This window comes from Quercus suber, unplaced genomic scaffold (assembly GCF_002906115.3).
Source record: "Quercus suber isolate HL8 unplaced genomic scaffold, Cork oak 2.0 scaffold_234, whole genome shotgun sequence".
Classification (NCBI taxonomy): domain Eukaryota; kingdom Viridiplantae; phylum Streptophyta; class Magnoliopsida; order Fagales; family Fagaceae; genus Quercus; species Quercus suber.
This window is the reverse complement of record NW_027069691.1, coordinates 161916-178258: the sequence shown is the minus strand read 5'-3', so window position 1 is coordinate 178258 and position 16343 is coordinate 161916. Positions and strand designations below refer to the sequence as shown.

At 32.7% G+C, this 16343-nt stretch overlaps 2 protein-coding genes across 4 annotated transcripts in view; one reads left to right on the top strand and one right to left on the bottom strand.

The window, feature by feature from the left end:
* Nucleotides 1-5307, top strand: part of LOC112013751 (nuclear-pore anchor) — a 45255-nt gene extending 39948 nt beyond the window's left edge. For 2 of the 3 annotated variants that reach the window (XM_065780384.1, XM_065780385.1), the window contains exons 41-48: nt 1286-1441; nt 1545-1598; nt 1782-1869; nt 1958-2025; nt 2115-2222; nt 2928-3032; nt 3393-3570; nt 3712-5307. In XM_065780384.1, the coding sequence (XP_065636456.1) occupies nt 1286-1441; nt 1545-1598; nt 1782-1869; nt 1958-2025; nt 2115-2222; nt 2928-3032; nt 3393-3570; nt 3712-5099 (2145 nt within the window). In that variant the 3' untranslated portion in view covers nt 5100-5307. The remainder of the gene's footprint in view (nt 1-1285; nt 1442-1544; nt 1599-1781; nt 1870-1957; nt 2026-2114; nt 2223-2927; nt 3033-3392; nt 3571-3711) is intronic. The other variant, XM_065780386.1, reaches the window with a different exon arrangement.
* Nucleotides 5308-6938: 1631 nt separating this feature from the next.
* LOC136070438 (L-tryptophan--pyruvate aminotransferase 1-like) lies at nt 6939-12664 on the bottom strand. The gene is made up of 5 exons (XM_065780407.1): nt 12573-12664; nt 10327-10630; nt 9704-9996; nt 7937-8238; nt 6939-7159 (listed from the first exon to the last, which is right to left on the bottom strand). Exons 1-5 carry the CDS (start codon nt 12662-12664, stop codon nt 6939-6941), a joined length of 1212 nt encoding a protein of 403 aa, XP_065636479.1.
* Between the last annotated feature and the right edge of the window lie 3679 nt (nt 12665-16343).

Sequence of the window (16343 nt, the reverse complement as noted above, 5' to 3'; positions counted from 1 at the left end):
AACTACAATCTTGAAAACTTGGTTTTAGTTTATTCTATGAAGCTTTCAGTGAAAATTAGTGTTCTGGATTCCCTTGGAAATATATGTTGGAGGGTAAGAATGGTGCCAATGAATGTATTCTTTGGTTTGACAGCTGCATGTGGTATAATTTGACATTGAAAACATTTTGAAAATAAGAGTATACTTTTAGTGGATTGGTGTTGTTTGTGCAAGGAAAGTAGGAAAGATCATATTTTACTTCACTATTTGGTGGCAAGACTACTTTGGTCACCAGTTTATTCTCTGTTATAGATTAGTTGGGTGATGCCAAAGGCGGTGGTTGATTTGTTCGCTTGCTGGTGATGCAATTATGGTCATTGTAAGAGTAGTGAAATTTGGAAGTCCATTCTGTTGTGTCTTATGTGCATGATTTGGAGAAAAAGAATAGTTATACTTTTGAAAGAGAGTTTCCATTGGTGTTGTTTAATCTCAAAGGAACTTAGTATGATTGCAAGTGCATGTTAGGCATTTTTCATTCTTCTTTTGCAGAAATTGTTGTTCTGACATGACTAACTATGGAACATGATGTGACCAACAGTGCATGTCATTCTAATTTATAAAGTGAGTTAATTAAGGAGCATAGAGCTAAAATTTTAATCGTATAAAACATTCTGAAGGAATTACATAGATTTTTTAATGTATAAATGTGAATCAGGAGGCTTTTTTTTTTCCATCCCCGGGGATCTAGTAAACTATGATATTGGGTATTATGTCAGAAAGAGTTATAAAATTATGGATATGATAAAAATGTTTCGTGATTTGACTTATTGCACTATTTTCTATAAAAAAAATGTTGAGTTCTTCTTTATTCCATTTTTTATTTGTTGTAGTCTTATAATTTGCTTGGTTTCTCCCATTGATTGTCTTGAATATTATAGGCCATAAATAACATCATGCCTACTTTATTCTGTTCAATCCAAAATTTCAATTCAGTATGTATTTGATATTCAAAAATGCTATTGGGTTTGAGCATGATACATGTATAGGGTCTTGAAGGAAACTACATATCAAAATAAAGTGCAGAAAGTACTTAAATATTAAGTTTTTTTTTTTTTTTGGATTTCCAGTTTATTTATTAACTTTGTGATCCATGCTTATTTTTTCAGCTGTGGTTTTTGATTGACTATTCCAATTTTTAAGAATCAGTTGCTTTTTGGATTTTCTTTTATCAATTCTCTCACAATCCTTGCCCCTACAGCTTGTTATTCTTACTATCTTTTTTTGCCTTTTGCTTTGATTCCACCAGGAGAAACTAAAAGATAAGGATGCTCAGATAGTTGAAATCAGAAAGCTTCTTTCTGAAAGGCAGGATATAATATCAAAATTGGAGCAAGATCTCTCGAAATGCAAATTGGATCTGAATGAGAGAGAGAAGAGGATAAATGATATTTTGCTAGTTGAGGTACACTTCTTATTAGTCATTAGTCCTGTTGTTAGTTGAAAGTTGCAGACACGAGACCTCCTTTGTCCTCCATTTAGCTCCTTATTGTTGTTGAAATGTGCAGGCTAATTCAAAGCAAGATGTGGAGAGGCAAAAGAAGATTGTGATTCAATTTAAGGTTCTAAAATTTTCATATTGTCCTTGAGATGGTCAAATTTGTCACCTAATATTAGGAATTATAGATTTCTTTATTAATCTAACAAATTTAATTGAGGCTCTGTGGCATACCTATATTACACGTTGCTTGTAAATTGTGTGGCTCTGTTAGTTCATTACCATTCTTATCTATTTCATCCTGCAGAGGAAGTATGAGATTGCGCTAAAGGAAAAGGAAGAACTGAGCAAAGAGAACCAAACTCTTTCTAAGCAGTTGGAGGAGTCCAAACATGGTAGCCAACTAGTTCTCTCTTTTTAAATATGAATTTGTAGCACTATTTGACCATCAGGTTTTTTAATTTGTTCCCTAATGCATTATAGGGAAAAGGTCAGTTGTTGATACAACTGGTGAACAGGCTATGAAGGAGGAGAAAGACACCAAGATACAGGTTCATCCAACAATCAAATTTTCCCCCCTCCTGTTTGATTGCTGTTTTTATCATATGTTAATTTTTTTGTATCTACAATGTTTGCCCAGACTCTAGAGAAACATTTGGAAAGGCTGAGAGAGGAATTAAGGAAGGAGAAGGACAGGCGTTCAAAGATTGAGAAGGCAATAAGGGATTCTTATAATAACGTTGACCAGGTTTTCATTGTGTTTGAAATTCATGAATGTGTTTCCTGCCTTGACATTGACCCTAAGCATTAAATATGATATAGAGCATTTGATGTATATGTTTTGTGTTGCGAAATCATTATTATGTCGATCATTGGTTTTTCCTTTTTTGAGACTGTAAAATTGGTATTTCTCCATGCTGATCACAATTAATCACAAGTTGTGTACACCTGTTGTCAACCTCTTTGATCAACATAGAAAATTAGGTGCCTCTGATGAAAATAGTTGAGTTTCGTATATATTCTTATCTACTAATCTAAACCAAAAGCACATTTAAATCAAGCTGAAATTGCTAAACAGTGAAAGAAATTGTTAATATATTTTTTTTAGTAAGATTAATTTTTATTTATTTTTATTGCAAAGAAACCACTTCATATTCAAGGGATATGGAGAAGTCTAAAGATTTACAAAAGAACAATTTCATACAAAAGTACAGCACCTATGAATTCCAGTAGGGAGGTTCTACTAGTGGAGTCCCTTGTGTGAGAGAAAGTAATTGAAATTGTTAATATATGTTTTAAAATAATATTGCTAAGTATGTTCTTAGAGGCCCTTATATCCAATATGGTCGTCAACGTGCTTTATTTTTAAGGTCATGGTTGATTGTTTCTCTACAAATTAAATTTCTGATATATTGTGTTGTAGTTTGATATCTCCTTTATTTTTCAACATTAGGATAAAACAAAGTTTGTAAATGAACTAGAGATGCATAAGCAGGCGCTGAAGCGGATTTCAGACGAACTTCAAAAGCTTAAGCATGCAAAAGACAATTTGCCAGAGGTACGTATGTTACTTATTTATCTATTACTTCTTGCAATTTCCTTTTTCTCATTCACTGCTGGGGAAGAGGTGGAATGGGTAGGGTTTGCAGAATCTATAGGATATATCATTATGCTATGATACACAAACATTTATGTTAATTGGTCTTTATCTAAATTCCCCCCCCCCAAAACTAGTCCTCTCTTCTTCTTTTTTTAATGTTTTATACCTTCCATGTTTAATTGCTCTGAAAATTGGAAATAACAGTTCTTTTTTTTCCCAAAGTACTCATGATGCAAGTAGGTGAAACATATGTAAAAATACTTGCATAATGTGTTTTCACCTGAACTTCAAGCTCTGTTTTCATTAATTCTTTTTCAGGGTACCTCAGTAGTTCAACTTCTTTCTGGAACTGTCCTTGATGATCTTGCTGCTGCTTATGTGTCAGCTGTGGAAAATTTTCAAAAGACAGCTCATTTAGTTTTCAGTGAACTTGGAGCCCGTGGTTCTCTTGTTGAACCATCTTCAATTGCGGACACTGCATTAACAGCTGCTGCAGGTCTGCTGCTTTCTTTTCACTTCTCTCTCTCTCTCTCTCTCTCATCTGAAACTATTTAGGTAGAAGTCTTGATTTTGTATTTCATTAAAGCTTTAACCCCTTTTTTTAGCTGAATATTAAAAAGCTTTATCCCCTTTGCAGGTCCTGCAGTGTCTGTTCAAGCCCCTAGTATTGCATTCTCAGCAGGACCTGCAACAAGTGGCTCGCCTGCTAAAGCAACTGAAGAGAGTGAGAAGAGATTTACTTTGCCCAAAGCTATTGTTGAAACTCGAAAAACAGGTAGGAAGTTGAACCGGCCACGCCTTGTAAGGCCTGAAGAGCCACAGGGTGATATAGAGATGTCTGAGGTGGACGGAGCTCGCAATGTGGGCAAAGCTGCACCTTCTAGTGACATTGAAGCTCAGGGAAATCTTACTTTAATATCTCAACCATTGGTCCGCAAACGTATAGCATCAGCATCTGCTTCCGATTTGCATGATGAGTCGGTCATCCAAGGAGAGACTGGCTCTGATGTAGCAGCACCCTTGCTGAAGAAGTCCAAGGGTTTGGAACCCCCACATGAGAGTTCTGAAGGACAATTTTCCGTTCCAGTGGAAAATCTTGGAACTCTACAAGCCCCTGAAGAAACTCTTAATGTTGTTGAGTTGGCACAAGCTTCAAATGAGGAAGCAGTGGAAGCTGATAAGGAAGAGATTGAGACTACTGGGGAGAGAACTGAGGATGGAAGAGAACAATTAGATGGCGTGAGTCAAGATGAATTGCTGAGTGAGAAGAACAATGTTCTAGAAGAGAATTTGGATAGGCCTGGTGGATCAGAGATGGTATCTGATGAAGGGCCAAAGGATCAAGCTGAGCCAGATAACCAGCAGCTAATGACAGAATCCGGAAGTGAGAGAGAGGAGGGAGAGCTTGAGCCTGATGTTACAGAGCCTGAGGGTGGTGGTGGTGATATTTCCAACATTATTGGGAGCCCGGAACCAGGGGAAGGTCAACCTGAGCCTGTTGCAAGCCCTCTGGCTTCACCTGCTAGGGCTGATGATGAATCTCTAGCTGCTGTCACACTGGAGGTTGGTGAGATAAATTCTCCAGAGGTTCTAAACGATGAAAAGAATGATGAAGGTGATGTAAATGAAGAGACCGCTGAGGGTTCTGATAAGTCAAATGATGGAAATGATCAAATTCCAGTGGAGACTGATCAGGTCATGGAAGCTCTCTGTGTTCCACTTGAGAGCGCTTCAGCCAGCGCTTCTTCAGAAATTGATGTCTCAAAACAAGGTATTCCTGTGTCAAAACAAGGCAGTTTGACTGTCACCACAGAAGCAGAAGTGGTAAGACAAGCTTCACCTGTGAGTAGTACTTCGACTACTATAAACCTTTCAGAGCGAGCTAGGCAGAATGCTGCAAAAAGATTAGGTGTGGCTTCTTCTCCAGTGGTTAGAGGAGGACGTGGAAGAGCTGCCCCACGTGCCCGAGGTTCACGTGGGCGTGGTCGTCTTGGACGTGGACAATCATCTGGTGAACAAGGTTAAGATTGGTAATCTTGCCTGTTCATTGTATGTGAATTAACGTGGTATCTAATTATTTATTGTTTATGGTCCAATCCCATTACTTGAGGATTTTGACTCTGCATTCTGTTTATAGAACTTCCAATAGATACATGCGGAGTTCATCGGTGGATGATAGTAATATGTAACATCAATTTTGGTTTCTTAATTGTAGTTATTTTCCTCTTCTCTATGGATACGATGAACTCTTTTTTATTTTTTTCACAAGTCTTTCATGCCATTCTGTCAACTCGAGGCAGCAACTATATTTTTTCCAAAAATTTGTTCAAAATAAGCAGAAACTCCCGAGGTTGTTACGTGATGTGTTTCCCAAAAGCACTTTATGAGCAAGGTGTCCTTGAGCACAACTTTTAGCAGTTATACTTACAGAGCAATAAAATACTTGTCTGTTTTTTTTTTTTTTTTTTTGGTTGAGGAAATATGAAGTCTAATTAAGATGATTAAAATTGGTTGTAGTTTAAGGTTACAAGTTTACTTAGGTTGCATTTGGGAAAAAAAAAAAATTCTGATTTTTTTTACTATTTAACTTATTTTTGCTACTATTTAGTTTATTTTTGTTACTGTTCATAGGTTTCATTACACTTTTTGGTGTTATTTATGGATCTTACTGTATTATTTCAACTACTTTTTAACTTTATTTGCAGTATTTTCAGCAAATAAAATTTCAGTTTTAGTAAAATAAACGATTTTCAAATAGACTCTTAATATCTTTTATTGGATTTAAATTTTGAAAAATCTATTATTAGATTATATTTTCCTTTTGTATATAAAATCCGATTGATATAAAATTTGACATATATATTAAGAGCGTAAAAAATATATAATCTAACAGTTAAATTTTTTAAATATGTAGCTAAGTTAATTTTTTTAAAAGGAAATTTTAACCTTAACCTACAAAGAGGTTTATTGTCAAATTTTGTCCTCCCTCTCATTATATAGGATTAGGATACATTAAAGCATACATGAAAAAATTAATGACATGTTTCATACACTAAACCAAAATTGACCTAAAATATTAACGTGTATTATTCAGAATAAGTGCTATTAGACATAATATGTGTATTATTCAGAATAAGTGCTAATAGATATATTAGAATTATTCAACAGGTTAATAAATAATTAGGATAAAATATTTTTCAATAATATTTCCACATCTTCTGTCTTGTAATATTGACCGGTATGCAATATACCTCATTGTACAATCTTAGCCAAAATCTCAAAACTATCCTATCTTACCCAATATTGGTTATTCGGATATGTGACTTCTGAATTGTTGGTATTTATATTTCGATTGATGCAACTATTCACCTCTCTCTCCCTCTCTCTCTCTCTCAATTTTGTAAAAAATAATTTTAATTTTGGAAATTGCAAAAAATAATTTCTAGTTAGCTTAACTATAAAATTTCTTATGGTTGAATATGAGATATGTAGCGATCCCCGATTACATCAAAAATCAATTAAATATCTTGGTTAGATAATAAAGAGCGTTCATCAAGAGTATACGTTATAAATTGAAATTCTCTCAAAAAAAAAAAAATTATGCTTACCAAATATTAAAAACTTTGATTGAAAACTCCACTCTATCATCATATTATGTTATACCAAACTTTGGATTACAATTCAAGTTCTATTCATGTGGTGTTAACAAACTGATGAATAAAGGAAAAATTATTATATTATAACTTCATCATTTATTGTGATAATAATTTTTATTCTTATGCAATCACCATTATAGTGTACCAAATGTGCCCTTAGAGTAAAAGATCTTATAATTCATTTCCGAAACAGCTATAAGGATTCAAATTAGCATTTCAAGCTATAATGTCCACTGATAATCCCCTTGCCCCTAGTGGCCGATAGTCTTTCTATGAATTGGCTAAACTCCTCTTCCCTGCACATCAAGTTAATTCTTGCAAACTTTTGATGGGCACCGCAAATCTTCCCACTTTTTCCAATGATCTTTAATCCTCTTAAAAATTCGTTACAATCCTGTGTGTCATCTTTACTCTCCAACCATGCATAGGCTGTTGGAGAAACAAGAAAACAATTATGTAAGAACATATGCCTTTTCTCTATGTTTTCTTATGAAAAGGGAAACAAAAAAGGAAAAGAAAAGGAAAACGCTAAAAAATACTATCTATTTTATTATAAAATACCTATAAATGATAATGAATATGATTGTTGTCACTTCATCAATATAATAAATTAATTTGAATGAATGATGCCATAGCTACATTTTACATGTCTTTATAAACTGATTCATCAATTTTTAAAATATAAAAAAAAATATTAATGAAAAATTAATTTGTTGTGTTGTAGATATGCCTTTTCTCTACATTTTACATTCTTGTTACATCAATTTATAAGTATTTTGCAATAAAATTCATAGTAGCTTAGCTTTAATCTTTTCCTAATTTGTTTTTATTTTGATATTATTTTTTAATGTTTATTTGTAAAAATTAGGCTAAAATACTAATTGCATCCTCTAAAGTTGACTGAAATTCATTTCAATCTTATAATTTCACTTTTACTCAATTGTGTTCTATGAGTTTCAAATTTATTCAATTTAGGTCTTTCGTCCAATTCCATTAAAAAAAATTTCTCTAAAGTATGCAATTAAATAATGAATAAATAAATTAAATAAATTCTCAAATAAAAAATTCACAAAATATTTTTATTAATTTTATACTTTTTTTTATAAAAATAATACCTTTTATGACATTTTTTTAAACAAAATTGGAAAGAATGCTTGAATTGAATATATGCTGCATTTTTGTATAAATTGAACATAACATACGTACCGGACAAGGTTTCAGTGAGCTTGCCACTGAAGAGGCAGTGCTGTTGTGGATACTTGGACAAAATCAGATGTTCACTATTTTGAATAGTTTCCCTTAATTTCTGCCATCTTTTAGATAGGATATTTCGTGCATATTTAAAGAAGTTCTCTGATTTGACAGACCCAACATTTTGGATGCCATTACAAACAACTTCAATGATTTTTGCAGCCCTGAACTGTGATTCTTTTGATACACCAATTGAGCTGATTGTTATGTATTCAATCATCTTCTTAGCAATATCTTTATCCTTAACAAGAGCCCAACTTTAATACAAAGAAATGGCAAAGCATCAATTAGTTAACAATTGAGGTAGTACCACCGAAATATAATACAACCATCTCTATTTAGTCTAAATTATAGGTTTGGTTTCTAAAATTGGGAATAAGTTGGATTTTGATCATATATATTAAATGTTAAAAGTATTGTTTCTATCCTTATAGTTTGCACGAGTTATAGTTTTTTGTCCTTAAACTTTAAAAAGGTTGTTTTTTTGTCTCTAAAATTTTTAATTAAAGACATTAATTTCATTAGTTTAGAGGAAAATATAGGGACTAATTAAAAAAGAAATTTTCTCAAATGTTTGCCGAAAAAAGATTTTTTTTCCAATTTTTAAGAATAAAAAATATAACATTTTTAATAGGGATAAAAAGCAAAATCCATTCAAACTTTAGGAGCGAAAACAATATTTTAGTCAAAATTTATAAAGTTCCATTTTAGTCCCAAAGCATAGGGTTGGTTCAATTTCATTACCTAGCTTATAGCTTATATATGTGGTCATTCGATTTGGTTACTCAAAATGAGGCATCTTAATATCTTAATAGTCACATAGAAAGAAAAATAAATGATGGGACTAAATTCTTCCATTTTAAAATTTTAAATTTAAAGGACCAAAATCAAACCCATCAAATTTCAGAAAAAATTTATAATTTAGCATTTTTTAAGATTTTATTTATTTTTTATTTTTTATTTTTTTTATCAAAAGTCAAAAGCACTCAAGTATAAATCTTAAATAGATTGTTATTTTTATTCTACGTACTATTTTCAAATTCCAACCAAATTTGAAATGTCCTAGGGGGCGAAAAGTTCAAGATGATTTCTTTTTTTGGGAAAACAATTGTAAACATCAATAATGACCTATACAAAAATCTATCAGAAAAATAATAATAATAAAAACCTATAAATTTGTAGTGAATACTTTTAAACTGACTTATACACTAGCTAGCTAGCAATAGCATAGAACATCCATAATATTAAGATGCTCACCCAATGCGGGAACCGGCATGTCCTGTGCATTTGGAAATTGTAAAGAGCATGTTATCATAATCAGCTGCACCGGTAATAGCTGTGAATTGTGGCCAGTAGTAAGCAAAGTCATAGATGAGTTTTCCATTTCCATTGCCAGTACGGTTCATCACCACTGCTTCTCTGAGAGTTCCATCTGGGTTGTTTGGTGAATTCACCACCTCTATGTATGCTCCTTTCTTGTTAAACTTATATGCATCCAAATTTGAAATGTCCTAGGGGCCGAAAAGTTCAAGATGATTTTTTTTTTTTTTTTTTTGGGGAAAACAATTGTAAACATCAATAATGACCTATACAAAAATCTATCAGAATAATAATAATAATAATAATAATAACCTATAAATTTGTAGTGAATACTTTTAAACTGACTTATACACTAGCTAGCTAGCAATAGCATAGAACATCCATAATATTAAAGATGCTCACCCAATGCGGGAACCGGCATGTCCTGTGCATTTGGAAATTGTAAAGAGCATGTTATCATAATCAGCTGCACCGGTAATAGCTGTGAATTGTGGCCAGTAGTAAGCAAAGTCATAGATGAGTTTTCCATTTCCATTGCCAGTAAGGTTCATCACCACTGCTTCTCTGAGAGTTCCATCTGGGTTGTTTGGTGAATTCACCACCTCTATGTATGCTCCTTTCTTGTTGAACTTATATGCATCACCCTCCCATTTGTACAGTTCTGACCTTAGGAAACTTACCACTTCAGCATATGACTACAACCAATAATTAGTTACCATTTCAATTATTTGACTATGTATATATGCATGCAAGTATCATACTATGTTCAGTTACAATTAACAGTGCCAAGAAATCGTATTGGTAACTGCTAAGGTATTAACACTATTTTCCCAAAAAGGTTAGAGACACACTCTACTCTGTCTCAAAATATTGAAGCAGCAACATATAAGATCTATCATTAAACCCCTTTAATATTAATGTTTTTCCTTTTTCAATGTAAGTAATATATCAGTTAATTATAGTCTAGCAACAATAACACATAAATAATTGCATCAAATTAAGATGTTAAGCAATGGGGGTCTAACCGAGTAGTAAGGGGCAGAAGACACAACACTAACTGGCTCAGGGCCACCAGGAGTCGTGAAAGCGTAAAGCAAAGCTTGTAAGAGCTGTGATGATCCTGTCCCTACCACGATGTACCGATCATCCGTCACTGCATTTCCCACCACACCATGCAATCTCCTTATTGCTGCGCCTAGTTCAGGCTCCAAAAACCAGCATACATTGTTACCACCACTGAAATAGCTCATTAAGTCACCCCCACCAATTGTCACATTATATTTATCACTCATCTTTTTCCAGAATGGCTCAAACATCATTGGATCGCCCCTTTTACATTAAGGAGAAAAAATCAATATAAGTAATAATTCAATACCCTGCACTTCTAAGAGAGAATCAAAATATTTCAGTTACATGATAGTTTTACTCATTGGCATTTGGTACAATAAGTCAATAACTAAGAAAAGAGTATAAAATTAGTACTTGTAAGGAGACTAACCCTAATCGTAGTGGCAAAGAATAGTTTGGGACAATATGAGTGTTAAGATTTTGTGTGATTATTGAATGATGAGCGAAAGCATGAAAAAGAAAGTGAACATGAAAATTTATGTAGTTTAACTTGACTACTTACGTCTACAAATTAAAAGTTCACACCATGAATAACTGCATATTCTATTAAGAACTTGTGTCACAGTGAACCCAAATTACGTAGAGTTTGTATATTAGAAAGAGCTTGGCTAATCTTAGACTAATCATATGCCAACCCAAACGTAAGTTGCTTGTTCTATGAGGACATGGACATACAATTGGTATAAGCCACTTTAGCCATAATACATCTTACAATAAGTAATGTTAGAGACATTTTCTTTTACAACTTAATTGGCTTAGCCCAAAAAAAAAAAAAAGGCACCCACACCATATTTGAGAGAGAGAGAGAGAGAGAGAGAGAGAGAGAGAGAGAGAGAGAGAGAGAGAGAGAGAGAGAGAGAGAGAGAGAGAGAGAGTGATGTCGCAGAAGCCTGAAGAGAAGCACACATGATGCTCTCTTGATGAAACAGAAACTAAACTGTTAGTTTCGGGTAGTAAACCTCGAATCCACGAGAGGTTTCCCTGAATCCACAAGAGATAAAACTAGAATCCACCAGAAAAGAAAATTTGACAAAAGTCTGTGTTTATTGATAATAGTCTATGAAAAATGTTTACAGACTTAAGGGCCTATTTAAGGGCTCCTTAAAACTTGACAGACAAGAAAATATAATCTAAAATAACTCCTAATTGATACCTAACCATAACAGGAATCAAATTTGACCTAAAAAGCACTAAATGCACCTAAAAACAAGGAAATAAACCACCTAAACCTAAAAGAACGAAAATTACATAAAAATACCAAATATAAAAGATTACAGAAATTAATTAGAATATTTTGTCCTACATCAGAGAGAGAGATTGTGTGGTGAGAAATAAAGAATTGTTGGTACTCGGCTGCACTTGAGTTTTTTACAAAAATTCCACTGAACTAATTTTTGTTAAATCAAACACAAAAACTTGTTTTCATTTTTTGTTCTCAAACCCACATGTTTGCAGCAAAAAAGAATATGATTTTCTAAATGACAGTTGGCTTTGTACACTAAAGAAGAATTTACTATCAATTTGTGCATATATATTCAACGGTTATTTGAGGATTTATAAAACGTCAAATTCCATTTTTTATAAACAATTGATTTAAAATTTGTATCTTTTGTTTTATTTATATTTTGCTAATGTTGAATGAATACCAGTTTTATTTTTCATATTATGTTTACTCTTAATCATAATATATATTTTTTTCATTCTTGAATTATGAAAAATTTTAAGTTTATGCTAGGTCCACTAAATTCCTAGTTTTATCTCTACCACGAGAGTATTACTAATGAATAATGCTAGAAATACAAAGTATTTTACAAAAATTTTTACAAACTGTTAATGTGGTGAGTAATTATTGGTAAATGAAAAATGAAAAAGTGATATTAATGATGGGCCTAGATGAAAACCAATAAGAGGTTGGTCACATTAACATTTTGTAAAAATATTGTAAAATAGTTTGTGGCTATAACATTATTCATTACTTATGAGATTCAACCCTAGCTATCATACACCTCCACCCACCAAACCCACCTGAAAGTACACCCATTGACGACACTGCACTCCAATAATTTTCATGAAATCGAAGGTTTCATTGTAATAGAACGAACTGGATTGAAGCAGAAAATTAAGGGTGATAATTAAGACTTACAAACTAAGATTGAGAACTGAGTCTGAAGAGCTAAGACTTGAAGTCCTTGTGCCATTAGCTGTGGCTGCTACTAGAGACTTTGTAGATACCATTTTGTCTCTGTGGGAAAGGAATCTGAATAAAAGATATATGTAGTCTAGCTTTTAATTAATGTTCAGAGCTTGTGTTGGGATGATGGGATACAAGGATGTGTTAATCAGCTTCTAATCTATATATTTATCGATGATGTTGGGTTGGTGCACCAACCCTATAGCAAATTACTGATCTGGCTTACTATCCTTAAAATTAGTTTTGCATTAAAGTTTATAATCCTGTTGGATTTTTTTACAAATTATTGATATGGCAAATTTTTATGGGTTCTTATTTGCACCTACAACTAAAATTACTTTTCAACTTACTAATAATCATTCGGCACATTTGGAATTTGTAATGGAATATGGAAAGAAACAATTGGTGCACTTTAGGTCTTTAGCTTGCCAATAAATATGAAACACTTTGGTGAATAACATTAAATTAGGAAATTTCATGCTTTTCTTGAAGGTTTGGATAAAGTTGTTATATTTGACAAGTTGTGATTGGTGGAGCATGTATTGGAAACTTAAACACAAAAAGTAAGATATAAGCTAGATTTGTATTCACAATTATGAATTATCCATTTTCATTAGCTCACTAGATTATGTGTTTATTATTTTTGTTTTGTAAGTTGTAAACAGACATCCTTCCAAAAAGAAGTTTAGAGGACTTAAAGTTCTTTTTTTTTTTTTTTTTAATGGACTGAACACATATGGAGGCCAGATGCATTAATTTTAAATGGACATTTTTATATTTAAATATTACTTAAAATAATATTTAGCTAGTATTTTATATATTATAATTTTTTTGATGAAAATAACATAATTTTAATCTCTACATTTTTTGGATCATAGTTAATTTAGTCCATACATTTTGGTACGAGTCTATTTTATTTTTAACTTGTAGATAATTCAGGAATATTGCCAAATTTTCTTGCACTTTTTCGGCAACCAAACACACACAAAGAAAATCTATTTCTATATAAGAATAAAGAGAAAGTCAAGTAATATATAGTTCCTTAGGTGTAATACATTAGATTGCCTAATTAAATTCAAACACATATATGCATTGATCAATGAAACATAGGAAATATTATTTCTTTCTAAGGACAATTTACCAATAAAACTATATCTTTGAATTTAATTGGAAAATTTAGAGTGAACTATACTTTATAATGAACCTCTTGAGTTCCAATGGAGATGAATGGAATAAACAGGAAAATGAATGACAGTGAGTGAAAAATTGACTTAATTTGAGGTAGTTATCCTCCCAAAAAATGCAAAAAGAAAGAAGAAGAGAACTTTAGAGAAGAAGTCCAGAAAATTGCATCATTGATGATATATCAACTCTTATAAAATCAATATGTAACAAATTATTTTGGTAACTAATTATCTATGCATGTCTTGCTTGTCTACTTTGATCATATCCTTGAATTCACATGCATGCACGCATATGTGATGCTAGTAAGTTGGACTAGCTAGGTTTGGCTTGGGTTCCTTACATACCTAAGTTGCACACACTAGAAATGAAGTTACTAAAATTTCCATGTGACATAATCTTATAAGCTGACACTAGGTTCATTTGTCTAACTCGTTGCCGCATGACTACAAGAGAAATATAAGAGATAAGATACCAGTTTAAGATGTTACAAAAATGAACCCAATAATTTAGAAGTTAAAACTTTCAGAAGGCCAAAAAAATTAGCCAATCATATGATTCAAAGCCTAAAACTTATCGAAACAAAACAAAATATATAAGACCACTACAAATAAATATAAGGGAGAGATAAGGTACACTCGAGAGAATAATCCATGACTATAGTTGTTGAAATCAAAAGATTCAGAGCCTGATAAGGGTGTTCTTGCAAAAGATTTAATGTATGACACACAAGGAGGCTGACGGTTCCTACGGACCTGTGAGCTTCATGTGCATATACGAAAGGACAAAAGCAGTGACACCATAAGCCGACGACCCCACCATGATACTTGACGGGCACTTCCATAAGCCGACGGAGAACCTTCGGACAAAGCAGGTGGCTGACCGGGGTGAATAGGCCCATCCCTATGAATGTCTATACATGGAAATATCTTGTATTCAATGCCCAACCCTAATCAAAGGAATCTTTACAAGAAAAGGATCTCGTAAAATACGAGTATTAATGAGATTCTTTTCTAGAAGGAAATACTTTCTCCACCAAGAAACGAAGGTCAAATCTACACTACTATAAAAATCCCAAAACCCTCACAAATCAAGGTATGCGTAATTCTCCCAGCTCTGGCACTCTAGGGTTGTAGAAATTCTCTCTAACTTAACCTTCGGAGGGTATTTAGCTGGTACCACACCAGTACTCTCTGCAAGGTCTTCTTTGTTTATGTTTTGCAGGTTCTGTTTAGAGTACAGGAGGATTGTGTAGCTCACTGACGATTTTTGTCATCATCAGAGCCTAGAGAAATATATGACTACACAATAGAGAAATATAGGTGAAAGATTGGTTACCCTCAAAAGTATAATCCATGGCAGTGTTAGTGAAGATAGCTATAGCAAATAGTGGAGCCATATCAATCACATTTAATTTCAAGCATTGCTTCAAACATAAAATAAAAAAATAAAAAAATAAAAAAAACTTCTCAATCATACATCAATGCGTGAAATTGCTCAAAGGGTATCCAAAATTCCGTATTTGATTATACAAGCAACATAAGAAGAATTCCTACCAGTTTATGCATCATCTTCCAATGTAACTCTACTTTTCCTACAATATACACCAGTTTCAAAAACACAATATGAAACATATTATGTGTTTAGAATATAAAGGTACAAAATTGTGCTACAAAAATTAACCTTTTTGAAACCAAAAAAACAAAAAAAAAAAAAACTGAATTGTTAGAATATCAAATACAAAGGAAAAGAAGGAATATGTTGAGTAGAAGATTGTTCCTATTTCCATCTTAAGCTGTTTGTCGATGGAGAAATCACTTGAAGAGGGCAATGCCAGCAAACACAATTAAGATAATCACAACTGAAAGGTAAATTTTCTAACCACTTCCTCTCCCTAAACGGAGTCTGAGACAATATAATGCCAAAAGAATGCACTAAATTAACAACAACATGATGATCCTAGACGTCAATAAATTAACAACAATATTTCCAGTGAGAACTATCTAACTTTCAAAGTTCCCACCACTCCATGACACATAATATGAATGATCAAATTCAAGACTCTTATTGCACAATACTGAAAAATGTGAGAAAATAATAGCATAGAGATACTGACCATAATCTTACTTAATAAAATATCTAGCCCTTTCAATTAAAAATATAACTTAGCTTGAGGTTGGGGCACCAAACATCAAATACCCAAAGATTTAATGAATCTGGACAGAAGAAATTAAGAGAGCTCTTGATACTGTAGGGAAGAGAGTCATGGGTGAGAAGGGAGTGAATGGAATAAGTCGACTATATTGTTCTAGGTCTAGGGTTTTATTTTTTAATAGTAGCATATTCTAATTTTTTTTTAGTGTGTTTTAATTTAAAATAGAAAAATAATAAATAAAATGATTGATGATGAGGAAATTTGTGAGGCTTCCAAAGCTTATGAGTCAACATATAATGAAGCCAACAGAAAGTCCTAGGCTTCGGTTTTATAGTATATATAGATAAAGAACTCTACAAAGACCCATTCTATAGAATGGAATAAAG